Raw genomic sequence first — 12,459 nt, forward strand, 5'->3', positions numbered from 1 at the left:
GAGCGAGTGAGCGAAGTGAGCGAGTGAGCGAGTGAGTGAGTGAGAGAGCGAGTGAGTGAGTGAGCGAAGCGAGCGAGTGAGAGAGCGAGTGAGTGAGCGAGTGAGCGAGTGAGTGAGTGAGTGAGCGAGCGAGCGAGTGAGTGAGCGAGTGAGCGAGTGAGTGAGTGAGTGAGCGAGTGAGTGAGCGAGTGAGTGAGTGAGAGAGCGAGTGAGTGAGCGAGTGAGCGAGTGAGTGAGCGAGCGAGTGAGCGAGCGAGCGAGTGAGAGAGCGAGTGAGCGAGTGAGTGAGTGAGCGAGTGAGTGAGCGAGTGAGCGAGCGAGAGAGCGAGTGAGTGAGCGAGTGAGCGAGTGAGCGAGCGAGCGAGTGAGCGAGCGAGTGAGAGAGCGAGTGAGCGAGTGAGTGAGTGAGCGAGTGAGTGAGCGAGCGAGCGAGTGAGAGAGCGAGAGAGCGAGTGAGTGAGCGAGCGAGCGAGTGAGAGAGCGAGCGAGCGAGTGAGAGAGCGAGAGAGCGAGGAGTGAGCGAGCGAGCGAGTGAGAGAGCGAGCGAGCGAGTGAGTGAGCGAGCGAGTGAGCGAGCGAGTGAGCGAGCGAGTGAGCGAGCGAGCGAGTGAGCGAGCGAGCGAGTGAAAGAGCGAGTGAGAGAGCGAGTGAGTGAGCGAGCGAGCGAGCGAGTGAGTGAGTGAGAGAGCGAGTGAGCGAGCGAGCGAGTGAGCGAGCGAGCGAGTGAGTGAGTGAGTGAGTGAGCGAGCGAGTGAGCGAGCGAGCGAGTGAAAGAGCGAGTGAGTGAGCGAGTGAGAGAGCGAGTGAGTGAGCGAGCGAGCGAGCGAGTGAGTGAGCGAGTGAGAGAGCGAGTGAGTGAGCGAGTGAGCGATGTGAGCGAGTGAGCGAGTGAGCGAGTGAGTGAGTGAGCGAGTGAGTGAGAGAGCGAGTGAATGAGTGAGTGAGTGAGCGAGCGAGTGAGTGAGTGAGCGAGCGAGCGAGTGAGTGAGTGAGAGAGCGAGTGAGCGAGCGAGTGAGTGAGTGAGCGAGTGAGTGAGAGAGCGAGTGAATGAGTGAGTGAGTGAGCGAGTGAGCGAGCGAGTGAGTGAGCGAGTGAGTGAGTGAGAGAGCGAGTGAGTGAGCGAGTGAGTGAGCGAGTGAGTGAGTGAGAGAGCGAGTGAGTGAGCGAGTGAGTGAGTGAGTGAGTGAGTGAGCGAGTGAGTGAGTGAGTGAGCGAGCGAGTGAGTGAGTGAGCGAGTGAGTGAGCGAGTGAGTGAGTGAGTGAGCGAGTGAGTGAGTGAGTGAGCGAGTGAGTGAGTGAGCGAGTGAGTGAGTGAGTGAGTGAGCGAGTGAGCGAGCGAGTGAGTGAGTGAGTGAGCGAGTGAGTGAGTGAGTGAGCGAGTGAGCGAGTGAGTGAGCGAGCGAGCGAGTGAGTGAGCGAGTGAGTGAGTGAGAGAGCGAGTGAGTGAGTGAGAGAGCGAGTGAGTGAATGAGCGAGTGAGTGAGTGAGTGAGCGAGTGAGAGAGTGAGTGAGTGAGCGAGTGAGTGAGTGAGCGAGTGAGTGAGTGAGCGAGTGAGTGAGTGAGTGAGCGAGCGAGTGAGTGAGCGAGTGAGTGAGCGAGCGAGTGAGTGAGTGAGCGAGTGAGTGAGTGAGTGAGCGAGTGAGTGAGTGAGCGAGTGAGTGAGTGAGTGAGCGAGTGAGCGAGCGAGTGAGTGAGTGAGCGAGTGAGCGAGTGAGTGAGCGAGTGAGCGAGTGAGTGAGCGAGCGAGCGAGTGAGTGAGTGAGTGAGTGAGCGAGTGAGTGAGTGAGTGAGTGAGCGAGTGAGTGAGCGAGTGAGTGAGTGAGTGAGTGAGTGAGCGAGTGAGTGAGTGAGTGAGCGAGTGAGCGAGTGAGTGAGTGAGCGAGTGAGCGAGTGAGTGAGCGAGCGAGCGAGTGAGTGAGCGAGTGAGTGAGAGAGCGTGTGAGTGAGTGAGTGAGTGAGTGAGTGAGCGAGTGAGAGAGTGAGTGAGTGAGAGAGCGAGTGAGTGAATGAGCGAGTGAGCGAGCGAGCGAGAGAGTGAGTGAGTGAGCGAGTGAGTGAGTGAGTGAGTGAGCGAGTGAGCGAGCGAGCGAGAGAGTGAGTGAGTGAGCGAGTGAGCGAGCGAGCGAGTGAGTGAGTGAGAGAGTGAGAGAGTGAGTGAGTGAGTGAGTGAGTGAGTGAGTGAGTGAGTGAGTGAGTGAGAGAGTGAGTGAGTGAGTGAGTGAGTGAGAGAGTGAGTGAGTGAGTGAGAGAGCGAGTGAGTGAGTGAGAGAGTGAGTGAGTGAGTGAGTGAGTGAGTGAGTGAGTGAGAGAGTGAGTGAGCGAGTGAGCGAGTGAGTGAGCGAGTGAGAGAGTGAGTGAGTGAGCGAGTGAGCGAGCGAGCGAGTGAGTGAGTGAGAGAGTGAGTGAGTGAGTGAGTGAGTGAGTGAGTGAGTGAGTGAGAGAGTGAATGAGCGAGTGAGAGAGTGAGTGAGTGAGTGAGAGAGCGAGTGAGTGAATGAGCGAGTGAGTGAGTGAGTGAGCGAGTGAGCGAGTGAGTGAATGAGCGAGTGAGTGAGTGAATGAGCGAGTGAGAGAGTGAGTGAGTGAGTGAGAGAGCGAGTGAGTGAGTGAGTGAGCGAGTGAGCGAGTGAGAGAGCAAGTGAGTGAGCGAGTGAGCGAGCGAGCGAGTGAGAGAGCGAGTGAGTGAGCGAGTCAGTGAGTGAGCGAGTGAGTGAGTGAGCGAGTGAGCGAGTGAGTGAGCGAGTGAGTGAGTGAGCGAGTGAGTGAGCGAGTGAGCGAGTGAGTGAGTGAGAGAGCGAGTGAGTGAGCGAGTCAGTGAGTGAGCGAGTGAGTGAGTGAGCGAGTGAGCGAGTGAGCGAGCGAGCGAGTGAGCGAGTCAGTGAGTGAGTGAGTGAGCGAGTGAGTGAGCGAGTGAGAGAGCGAGTGAGTGAGCGAGCGAGCGAGCGAGTGAGTGAGCGAGTGAGAGAGCGAGTGAGTGAGCGAGTGAGCGAGTGAGTGAGTGAGCGAGTGAATGAGTGAGCGAGTGAGTGAGAGAGCGAGTGAATGAGTGAGCGAGTGAGTGAGTGAGTGAGTGAGCGAGCGAGTGAGTGAGTGAGCGAGCGAGCGAGTGAGTGAGCGAGTGAGAGAGCGAGTGAGTGAGCGAGTGAGCGAGTGAGTGAGTGAGCGAGTGAGTGAGTGAGCGAGTGAGTGAGAGAGCGAGTGAATGAGTGAGCGAGTGAGTGAGTGAGTGAGTGAGCGAGCGAGTGAGTGAGTGAGCGAGCGAGCGAGTGAGTGAGAGAGCGAGTGAGCGAGCGAGTGAGTGAGTGAGCGAGTGAGTGAGTGAGCGAGTGAGTGAGTGAGTGAGTGAGCGAGCGAGTGAGTGAGTGAGCGAGCGAGCGAGTGAGTGAGAGAGCGAGTGAGCGAGCGAGTGAGAGAGCGAGTGAATGAGTGAGTGAGTGAGCGAGCGAGTGAGTGAGTGAGCGAGCGAGCGAGTGAGTGAGAGAGCGAGTGAATGAGTGAGTGAGTGAGCGAGCGAGTGAGTGAGTGAGCGAGCGAGCGAGTGAGTGAGAGAGCGAGTGAGTGAGTGAGCGAGTGAGTGAGAGAGCGAGTGAGCGAGCGAGTGAGTGAGCGAGTGAGTGAGAGAGCGAGTGAGTGAGTGAGTGAGTGAGCGAGCGAGTGAGTGAGCGAGCGAGCGAGCGAGTGAGAGAGCGAGTGAGTGAGTGAGAGAGCGAGTGAGTGAGTGAGCGAGTGAGTGAGTGAGTGAGTGAGTGAGCGAGTGAGTGAGCGAGTGAGTGAGTGAGTGAGCGAGTGAGTGAGTGAGTGAGTGAGTGAGTGAGCGAGTGAGTGAGCGAGTGAGTGAGTGAGTGAGCGAGCGAGTGAGTGAGTGAGCGAGCGAGCGAGTGAGTGAGCGAGTGAGTGAGCGAGTGAGTGAGTGAGTGAGCGAGCGAGTGAGTGAGTGAGTGAGTGAGTGAGTGAGTGAGCGAGTGAGCGAGTGAGTGAGTGAGTGAGCGAGCGAGCGAGTGAGTGAGTGAGTGAGCGAGCGAGTGAGTGAGCGAGTGAGTGAGCGAGTGAGTGAGTGAGCGAGTGAGTGAGTGAGTGAGTGAGTGAGTGAGTGAGTGAGCGAGTGAGTGAGCGAGTGAGTGAGTGAGTGAGCGAGCGAGTGAGTGAGTGAGCGAGTGAGTGAGCGAGCGAGTGAGTGAGTGAGTGAGCGAGCGAGTGAGTGAGTGAGTGAGTGAGTGAGTGAGCGAGCGAGTGAGTGAGTGAGCGAGTGAGTGAGTGAGTGAGTGAGCGAGTGAGCGAGTGAGTGAGTGAGCGAGCGAGTGAGTGAGTGAGCGAGCGAGTGAGTGAGTGAGTGAGTGAGTGAGTGAGCGAGTGAGCGAGCGAGTGAGTGAGTGAGTGAGCGAGTGAGTGAGTGAGTGAGCGAGTGAGCGAGTGAGTGAGCGAGCGAGCGAGTGAGTGAGCGAGTGAGTGAGAGAGCGAGTGAGTGAGTGAGTGAGTGAGAGAGTGAGTGAATGAGCGAGTGAGTGAGTGAGTGAGCGAGTGAGAGAGTGAGTGAGTGAGCGAGTGAGTGAGTGAGCGAGTGAGTGAGTGAGTGAGCGAGTGAGTGAGTGAGCGAGTGAGTGAGTGAGTGAGCGAGTGAGCGAGCGAGTGAGTGAGTGAGCGAGTGAGCGAGTGAGTGAGCGAGTGAGCGAGTGAGTGAGCGAGCGAGCGAGTGAGTGAGTGAGTGAGCGAGTGAGTGAGTGAGTGAGCGAGTGAGTGAGTGAGTGAGCGAGTGAGCGAGTGAGTGAGCGAGTGAGCGAGTGAGTGAGCGAGCGAGCGAGTGAGTGAGTGAGTGAGCGAGTGAGCGAGTGAGTGAGCGAGCGAGCGAGTGAGTGAGCGAGTGAGTGAGTGAGAGAGCGTGTGAGTGAGTGAGTGAGTGAGTGAGTGAGCGAGTGAGAGAGTGAGTGAGTGAGAGAGCGAGTGAGTGAGCGAGTGAGTGAGTGAGAGAGCGTGTGAGTGAGTGAGTGAGTGAGTGAGAGAGCGTGTGAGAGAGTGAGTGAGTGAGCGAGTGAGTGAGCGAGCGAGCGAGTGAGTGAGCGAGTGAGTGAGTGAGAGAGCGTGTGAGTGAGTGAGCGAGTGAGTGAGTGAGAGAGCGTGTGAGAGAGTGAGTGAGTGAGCGAGTGAGTGAGCGAGCGAGCGAGTGAGTGAGCGAGTGAGTGAGTGAGAGAGCGTGTGAGTGAGTGAGCGAGTGAGTGAGTGAGAGAGCGTGTGAGAGAGTGAGTGAGTGAGCGAGTGAGTGAGTGAGTGAGCGAGTGAGAGAGTGAGTGAGTGAGCGAAGTGAGCGAGCGAGCGAGAGAGTGAGTGAGTGAGAGAGCGAGCGAGTGAGAGAGTGAGTGAGTGAGTGAGTGAGTGAGTGAGTGAGTGAGTGAGTGAGAGAGCGAGTGAGTGAATGAGCGAGTGAGTGAGTGAGTGAGTGAGCGAGTGAGAGAGTGAGTGAGTGAGAGAGCGAGTGAGTGAGTGAGTGAGAGAGCGAGTGAGTGAATGAGCGAGTGAGTGAGAGAGTGAGTGAGTGAGTGAGTGAGTGAGTGAGAGAGTGAGTGAGTGAGTGAGAGAGCAAGTGAGTGAGTGAGTGAGCGAGTGAGCGAGTGAGAGAGCAAGTGAGTGAGCGAGTGAGCGAGCGAGCGAGTGAGAGAGCGAGTGAGTGAGCGAGTCAGTGAGTGAGCGAGTGAGTGAGTGAGCGAGTGAGCGAGTGAGTGAGCGAGTGAGTGAGTGAGCGAGTGAGTGAGCGAGTGAGTGAGTGAGTGAGAGAGCGAGTGAGTGAGCGAGTCAGTGAGTGAGCGAGTGAGTGAGTGAGCGAGTGAGCGAGTGAGCGAGCGAGCGAGCGAGTCAGTGAGTGAGTGAGTGAGCGAGTGAGTGAGCGAGTCAGTGAGTGAGTGAGTGAGTGTATGAGTGAGCGAGTGAGTGAGTGAGTGAGCGAGTGTATGAGTGAGTCAGTGAGTGAGTGAGCGAGTGAGTGAGTCAGTGAGTGTATGAGTGAGCGAGTGAGTGAGTGAGTCAGTGAGTGTATGAGTGAGTGAGTGAGTGAGCGAGCGAGTGAGCGAGTCAGTGAGTGAGTGAGTGAGCGAGTGAGCGAGCGAGCGAGTGTCTGAGCGAGTGAGCGAGTGAGCGTCTCCCCACCCACCAGCATCCCACGCCGCCTGAAGCCCATCATGCAGACGCGGCACTTGAACGTGAAGCTCTCAAAGTCGTGCGGAGCCACTTTGGGTCGGAACCGCTTCGTCTTGAGTGGCCGCACAGCCACCCGCAGCAGCAGCAGCTCACGCTCCGGGTTGTGCATCCGCTGCATGTGCTCTTTGAGCTTGTCCTTGCGCTGTCACACACACAGATACACAGTGTAGTGTGTGTAGTGTGTAGTGTAGTGTGTAGTGTAGTAGTGTATAGTGTAGTGTATAGTGTAGTGTAGTGTATAGTGTAGTGTGTAGGGTTGTGCATCCGCTGCATGTGCTCTTTGAGCTTGTCCTTGCGCTGTCACACACACACAGAGTGTAGTAGTGTAGTGTATAGTGTAGTGTAGTAGTGTATAGTGTAGTGTAGTAGTGTATAGTGTAGTAGTGTATAGTGTAGTAGTGTATAGTGTAGTGTAGTAGTGTATAGTGTAGTGTAGTAGTGTAGTAGTGTATAGTGTAGTGTAGTAGTGTATAGTGTAGTGTAGTAGTGTAGTAGTGTAGTAGTGTATAGTGTAGTGTAGTGTATAGTGTAGTGTGTAGTGTAGTAGTGTAGTGTGTAGTGTATAGTGTAGTGTAGTGTGTAGTGTAGTGTAGTAGTGTATAGTGTAGTGTAGTGTGTAGTGTATAGTGTAGTGTAGTGTGTAGTGTAGTGTAGTAGTGTATAGTGTAGTGTAGTGTGTAGTGTAGTGTAGTAGTGTATAGTGTAGTGTATAGTGTAGTGTATAGTGTAGTGTATAGTATAGTGTATAGTATAGTAGTGTAGTGTAGTAGTGTAGTGTAGTAGTGTATAGTGTAGTGTAGTATATAGTGTAGTGTAGTAGTGTATAGTGTAGTAATGTATAATGCAGTGTAGTAGTGTAGTAGTGTATAGTGTAGTGTAGTAGTGTATAGTGTAGTGTAGTATATAGTGTAGTGTAGTAGTGTATAGTGTAGTAATGTATAATGCAGTGTAGTAGTGTAGTAGTGTATAGTGTAGTGTAGTAGTGTATAGTGTAGTGTAGTAGTGTATAGTGTAGTGTAGTAGTGTATAGTGTAGTGTATAGTGTATATAGTGTAGTGTAGTAGTGTATAGTGTAGTGTAGTAGTGTATAGTGTAGTGTATAGTGTATAGTGTAGTGTAGTAGTGTATAGTGTAGTGTAGTAGTGTATAGTGTAGTGTAGTAGTGTATAGTGTAGTGTATAGTGTAGTGTAGTAGTGTATAGTGTAGTGTAGTAGTGTATAGTGTAGTGTAGTAGTGTATAGTGTAGTGTATAGTGTAGTAGTGTATAGTGTAGTGTATAGTGTAGTAGTGTAGTAGTGTAGTGTATAGTGTAGTGTAGTAGTGTATAATGCAGTGTAGTGTAGTAGTGTATAGTGTAGTGTATAGTGTAGTAGTATAGTAGTGTAGTGTAGCAGTGTAGTGTATAGTGTAGTGTATAGTGTAGTGTAGTAGTGTATAGTGTAGTGTATAGTGTAGTAGTGTAGTGTATAGTGTAGTGTATAGTGTAGTGTAGTAGTGTAGTAGTGTATAGTGTAGTGTAGTAGTGTATAGTGTAGTGTAGTAGTGTATAGTGTAGTAGTGTATAGTGTAGTGTAGTAGTGTATAGTGTAGTAGTGTATAGTGTAGTGTAGTAGTGTATAGTGTAGTGTATAGTGTAGTGTAGTAGTGTATAGTGTAGTGTATAGTGTAGTGTAGTAGTGTATAGTGTAGTAGTGTATAGTGTAGTGTAGTAGTGTATAGTGTAGTAGTGTATAGTGTAGTGTAGTAGTGTATAGTGTAGTGTATAGTGTAGTGTAGTAGTGTAGTAGTGTATAGTGTAGTAGTGTATAGTGTAGTGTAGTAGTGTATAGTGTAGTGTATAGTGTAGTGTATAGTGTAGTGTAGTCACCTTGAACTGCTTGCCGCAGCTGGAGCACAGGAAGTCGCGTTGGTCCGAGTGGCGCAACATGTGCAGCTTCAGCTTGTCGGGCCGGCAGAACGCCTTGTCACACTGCGAGCACTGGAAGATCTTCTCCGAGTGGAAGCCCCTCACGTGTTTCTTCAGCTAGAGAGACAGAGACACAGACACAGAGAGAGACACAGAGAGAGACAGAGAGACAGAGAGACAGAGACACAGAGAGAGACAGAACGCCTTGTCACACTGCGAGCACTGGAAGATCTTCTCCGAGTGGAAGCCCCTCACGTGTTTCTTCAGCTAGAGAGACACAGACACAGAGACACACAGAGAGACACACAGAGAGACACACACACAGAGAGAGACAGAGAGACAGAGAGACACACACAGAGAGACACAGAGAGAGACAGAACGCCTTGTCACACTGCGAGCACTGGAAGATCTTCTCCGAGTGGAAGCCCCTCACGTGTTTCTTCAGCTAGAGAGACAGAGACACAGAGACACACAGAGAGACACACAGAGACACAGAGACACACACAGAGAGACACAGAGAGAGACAGAACGCCTTGTCACACTGCGAGCACTGGAAGATCTTCTCCGAGTGGAAGCCCCTCACGTGTTTCTTCAGCTAGAAAGACAGAGACACAGAGAGACACAGAGAGACACAGAGACACACAGAGACACAGAGAGACAAAGAGAGAGACAGAGAGACACACAGAGAGACACAGAGAGAGACAGAACGCCTTGTCACACTGCGAGCACTGGAAGATCTTCTCCGAGTGGAAGCCCCTCACGTGTTTCTTCAGCTAGAGAGACAGAGACACAGACACAGAGACACACAGAGAGACACAGAGAGAGACAGAGAGACAGAGAGACAGAGACACAGAGAGACACAGACACAGAGAGAGACAGAGAGAGACAGAACGCCTTGTCACACTGCGAGCACTGGAAGATCTTCTCCGAGTGGAAGCCCCTCACGTGTTTCTTCAGCTAGAGAGACAGAGAGACACAGAGACACACAGAGAGACACAGAGAGAGACAGAGAGACAGAGAGACAGAGACACAGAGAGAGACAGAACGCCTTGTCACACTGCGAGCACTGGAAGATCTTCTCCGAGTGGAAGCCCCTCACGTGTTTCTTCAGCTAGAGAGACAGAGACACAGACACAGAGACACACAGAGAGAGACACACAGAGACACAGAGAGACAGAGACACACAGAGAGACACAGAGAGACACAGAGAGAGACAGAGAGACAGAGAGACAGAGACACAGAGAGAGACAGAACGCCTTGTCACACTGCGAGCACTGGAAGATCTTCTCCGAGTGGAAGCCCCTCACGTGTTTCTTCAGCTAGAGAGACAGAGACACAGAGAGAGACACAGAGAGACACAGACACACACACAGAGAGACACAGAGAGAGACAGAGAGACAGAGAGACAGAGACACAGAGAGAGACAGAACGCCTTGTCACACTGCGAGCACTGGAAGATCTTCTCCGAGTGGAAGCCCCTCACGTGTTTCTTCAGCTAGAGAGACAGAGACACAGACACAGAGACACACAGAGAGACACAGAGACACACAGAGACACAGAGAGACACACACAGAGAGACACAGAGAGAGACAGAGAGACAGAGACACAGAGAGAGACAGAACGCCTTGTCACACTGCGAGCACTGGAAGATCTTCTCCGAGTGGAAGCCCCTCACGTGTTTCTTCAGCTAGAGAGACACAGAGACACAGAGAGACACAGAGAGACACACACACAGACACACACACAGTGACACACACAGAGACACACACAGACACACACAGAGACACACACAGAGACACACACAGAGACACACAGAGAGACACACAGAGAGACACACAGAGACACACAGACACACACACAGACACACACACAGACACACACACAGACACACACACAGTAACACACACACAGTGACACACACAGACACACACAGAGACACACAGAGAGACACACACAGAGACACACAGAGAGACACACAGAGACACACAGAGACACACAGACACACACACAGACACACACACAGACACACACACAGTGACACACACAGAGACACACACAGACACACACAGAGACACACACAGAGACACACACAGAGACACACACAGAGACACACACAGAGACACACACAGAGACACACAGAGAGACACACAGAGACACACAGAGACACACACAGAGACACACACAGACACACAGAGACACACAGAGACACACACAGAGACACACACAGAGACACACACACAGAAACACACACACACAGACACACACACAGAGACACACACAGAGAGACACACACACAGACACACACACACACACAGAGAGACACACACACAGAGACACACACACAGACACACACACACACACAGACACACACACACACAGACACACACACACAGAGAGACACACACTGATATTTCTGGCTGAGCGGACCTGGAGGAAGTCGGCGAAGGCGCGATCGCACGAGGGGCACATGAAGCCACCGGCCTCGTCCGTCATGTGCACCACAACGTGGTCGCGCAGAGACTCCACACGGGGAAACGCCGTGGTGCAGTAGAGGCACAGGTGGGCACGGGGGCTCATTGTGGAGTGTCTGCACAGACAGAGACACGGGGAGAGAGACAGAGACACGGTGACACGGCGAGAGAGACACGGTGAGAGACACGGTGAGAGAGACACGGTGAGAGAGAGACACGGGGAGAGAGAGACACGGGGAGAGAGACACGTGGTCACGCAGAGACTCCACACGGGGAAACGCCGTGGTGCAGTAGAGGCACAGGTGGGCACGGGGAGTCATAGCGGATTGTCACACACACACCCACAGACACACACACACAGACACACACACAGACACACCCACAGACACACACACACCCACAGACACACACACACACACAGACACACACACACAGACACACACAGACACACACACACACACCCACAGACACACACACACACAGACACACACACACAGACACACACCCACAGACACACACACACACACAGACACACACACACACAGACACACACACACACAGACACACACACACACAGACACACACACACACAAACACACACACCCACAGACACACACACACAGACACACACACACAGACACACACACACAGACACACAGACACACACAACGAGCTAACCACTGCACCACCGCTCACCCCCCTCCACTCACCTTCCCGTAGACACGCCCCGATAGGAACCTCCCTCACCACCTCCACCACCTCCACCACCTCCACCATCTCCTCCACCACCCTCCACCTCATCGTCATCATCGTCGTCGTCGTCATCGTCATCATCATCCTCCACCTCCTCCACCTCCTCATCCATCGCAACTTCCGTGACGATGTCAGCCGCCCGCTGATGCTGCTGCTGATGCTGCTGCTGTTGCTGATGCTGCTGCTGCTGATGCTGCTGTTGTTGTTGCTGTTTGCTGTTGCTGCTGTTGCTGTTGCTGCTGTTGTTGTTGGGGATGATGCGACGATTGGTGGCGCTGAAGTTGGTCCCGGGTGCGAAAACGTCCGGGGGCAGAGTGAGCACCGCAGGCGGCGCTGAGGGGTGCGGGACGCGACGTGGTGGTGGGCGGGGTGGTGGTGGCGGTTGTGGCCTGCGGAGAGAGATGGGTGGGTGAGTGGGTGGGTGGGTGAGTGGGTGGGTGAGTGAGTGGGTGGGTGGGTGAGTGGGTGGGTGGGTGGGTGGGTGGGTGGGTGAGTGAGTGGGTGGGGTGAGTGAGTGGGTGGGTGGTGAGTGGGTGGGTGGGTGGGTGGGTGGGTGAGTGGGTGGGGTGGGTGGGTGAGTGAGTGAGTGGGTGGGGTGAGTGGGTGGGTGAGTGGGTGAGTGGGTGGGTGAGTGGGTGAGTGGGTGGGTGAGTGGGTGAGTGGGTGGGGTGAGTGGGTGGGTGGGTGAGTGGGTGGGTGAGTGGGTGGGTGGGTGGGTGGGTGAGTGAGTGAGTGGGGTGGGGTGAGTGGGTGGGTGGGTGAGTGGGTGGGTGGGGTGAGTGGGTGGGTGGGTGAGTGGGTGGGTGAGTGAGTGGGTGGGTGGGTGGGTGGAGTGGGTGGGTGGGTGGGTGGGTGAGTGAGTGGGTGGGTGGGTGAGTGGGTGGGTGGGTGGGTGGGTGAGTGGGGTGGGTGGGTGGGTGAGTGAGTGAGTGGGTGGATGAGTGGGGTGAGTGGGTGGGTGAGTGGGTGGGTGAGTGGTGGTGGGTGGGTGGGTGAGTGGGTGGGTGAGTGGGTGGGTGGGGTGGGTGTGAGTGGTGTGAGTGGGTGGGTGAGTGGGTGGGTGGGTGAGTGGGTGGGTGGGTGGGTGGGTGGGTGAGTGGGTGGGTGAGTGGGTGGGTGAGTGAGTGGGTGGGTGAGTGG

At 54.0% G+C, this 12,459-nt stretch overlaps 1 protein-coding gene across 1 annotated transcript in view; it reads right to left on the bottom strand.

The window, feature by feature from the left end:
* The window catches only part of LOC144954835 (uncharacterized), a 46,347-nt gene extending 34,666 nt beyond the window's left edge, over positions 1-11,681 (bottom strand). Inside the window, exons 1-4 of the mRNA XM_078885239.1 lie at positions 11,277-11,681; positions 10,523-10,682; positions 8,057-8,212; positions 6,142-6,330 (exon numbers count right to left, since the gene is read on the bottom strand). Of these exons, the coding sequence (XP_078741365.1) occupies positions 6,142-6,330; positions 8,057-8,212; positions 10,523-10,682; positions 11,277-11,431 (660 nt within the window). The 5' untranslated portion in view covers positions 11,432-11,681. The remainder of the gene's footprint in view (positions 1-6,141; positions 6,331-8,056; positions 8,213-10,522; positions 10,683-11,276) is intronic.
* Positions 11,682-12,459: the final 778 nt, after the last annotated feature.

This window comes from Lampetra fluviatilis, unplaced genomic scaffold (genome assembly GCF_964198595.1).
Source record: "Lampetra fluviatilis unplaced genomic scaffold, kcLamFluv1.1 SCAFFOLD_610, whole genome shotgun sequence".
In the NCBI taxonomy this organism is placed as follows: domain Eukaryota; kingdom Metazoa; phylum Chordata; class Hyperoartia; order Petromyzontiformes; family Petromyzontidae; genus Lampetra; species Lampetra fluviatilis.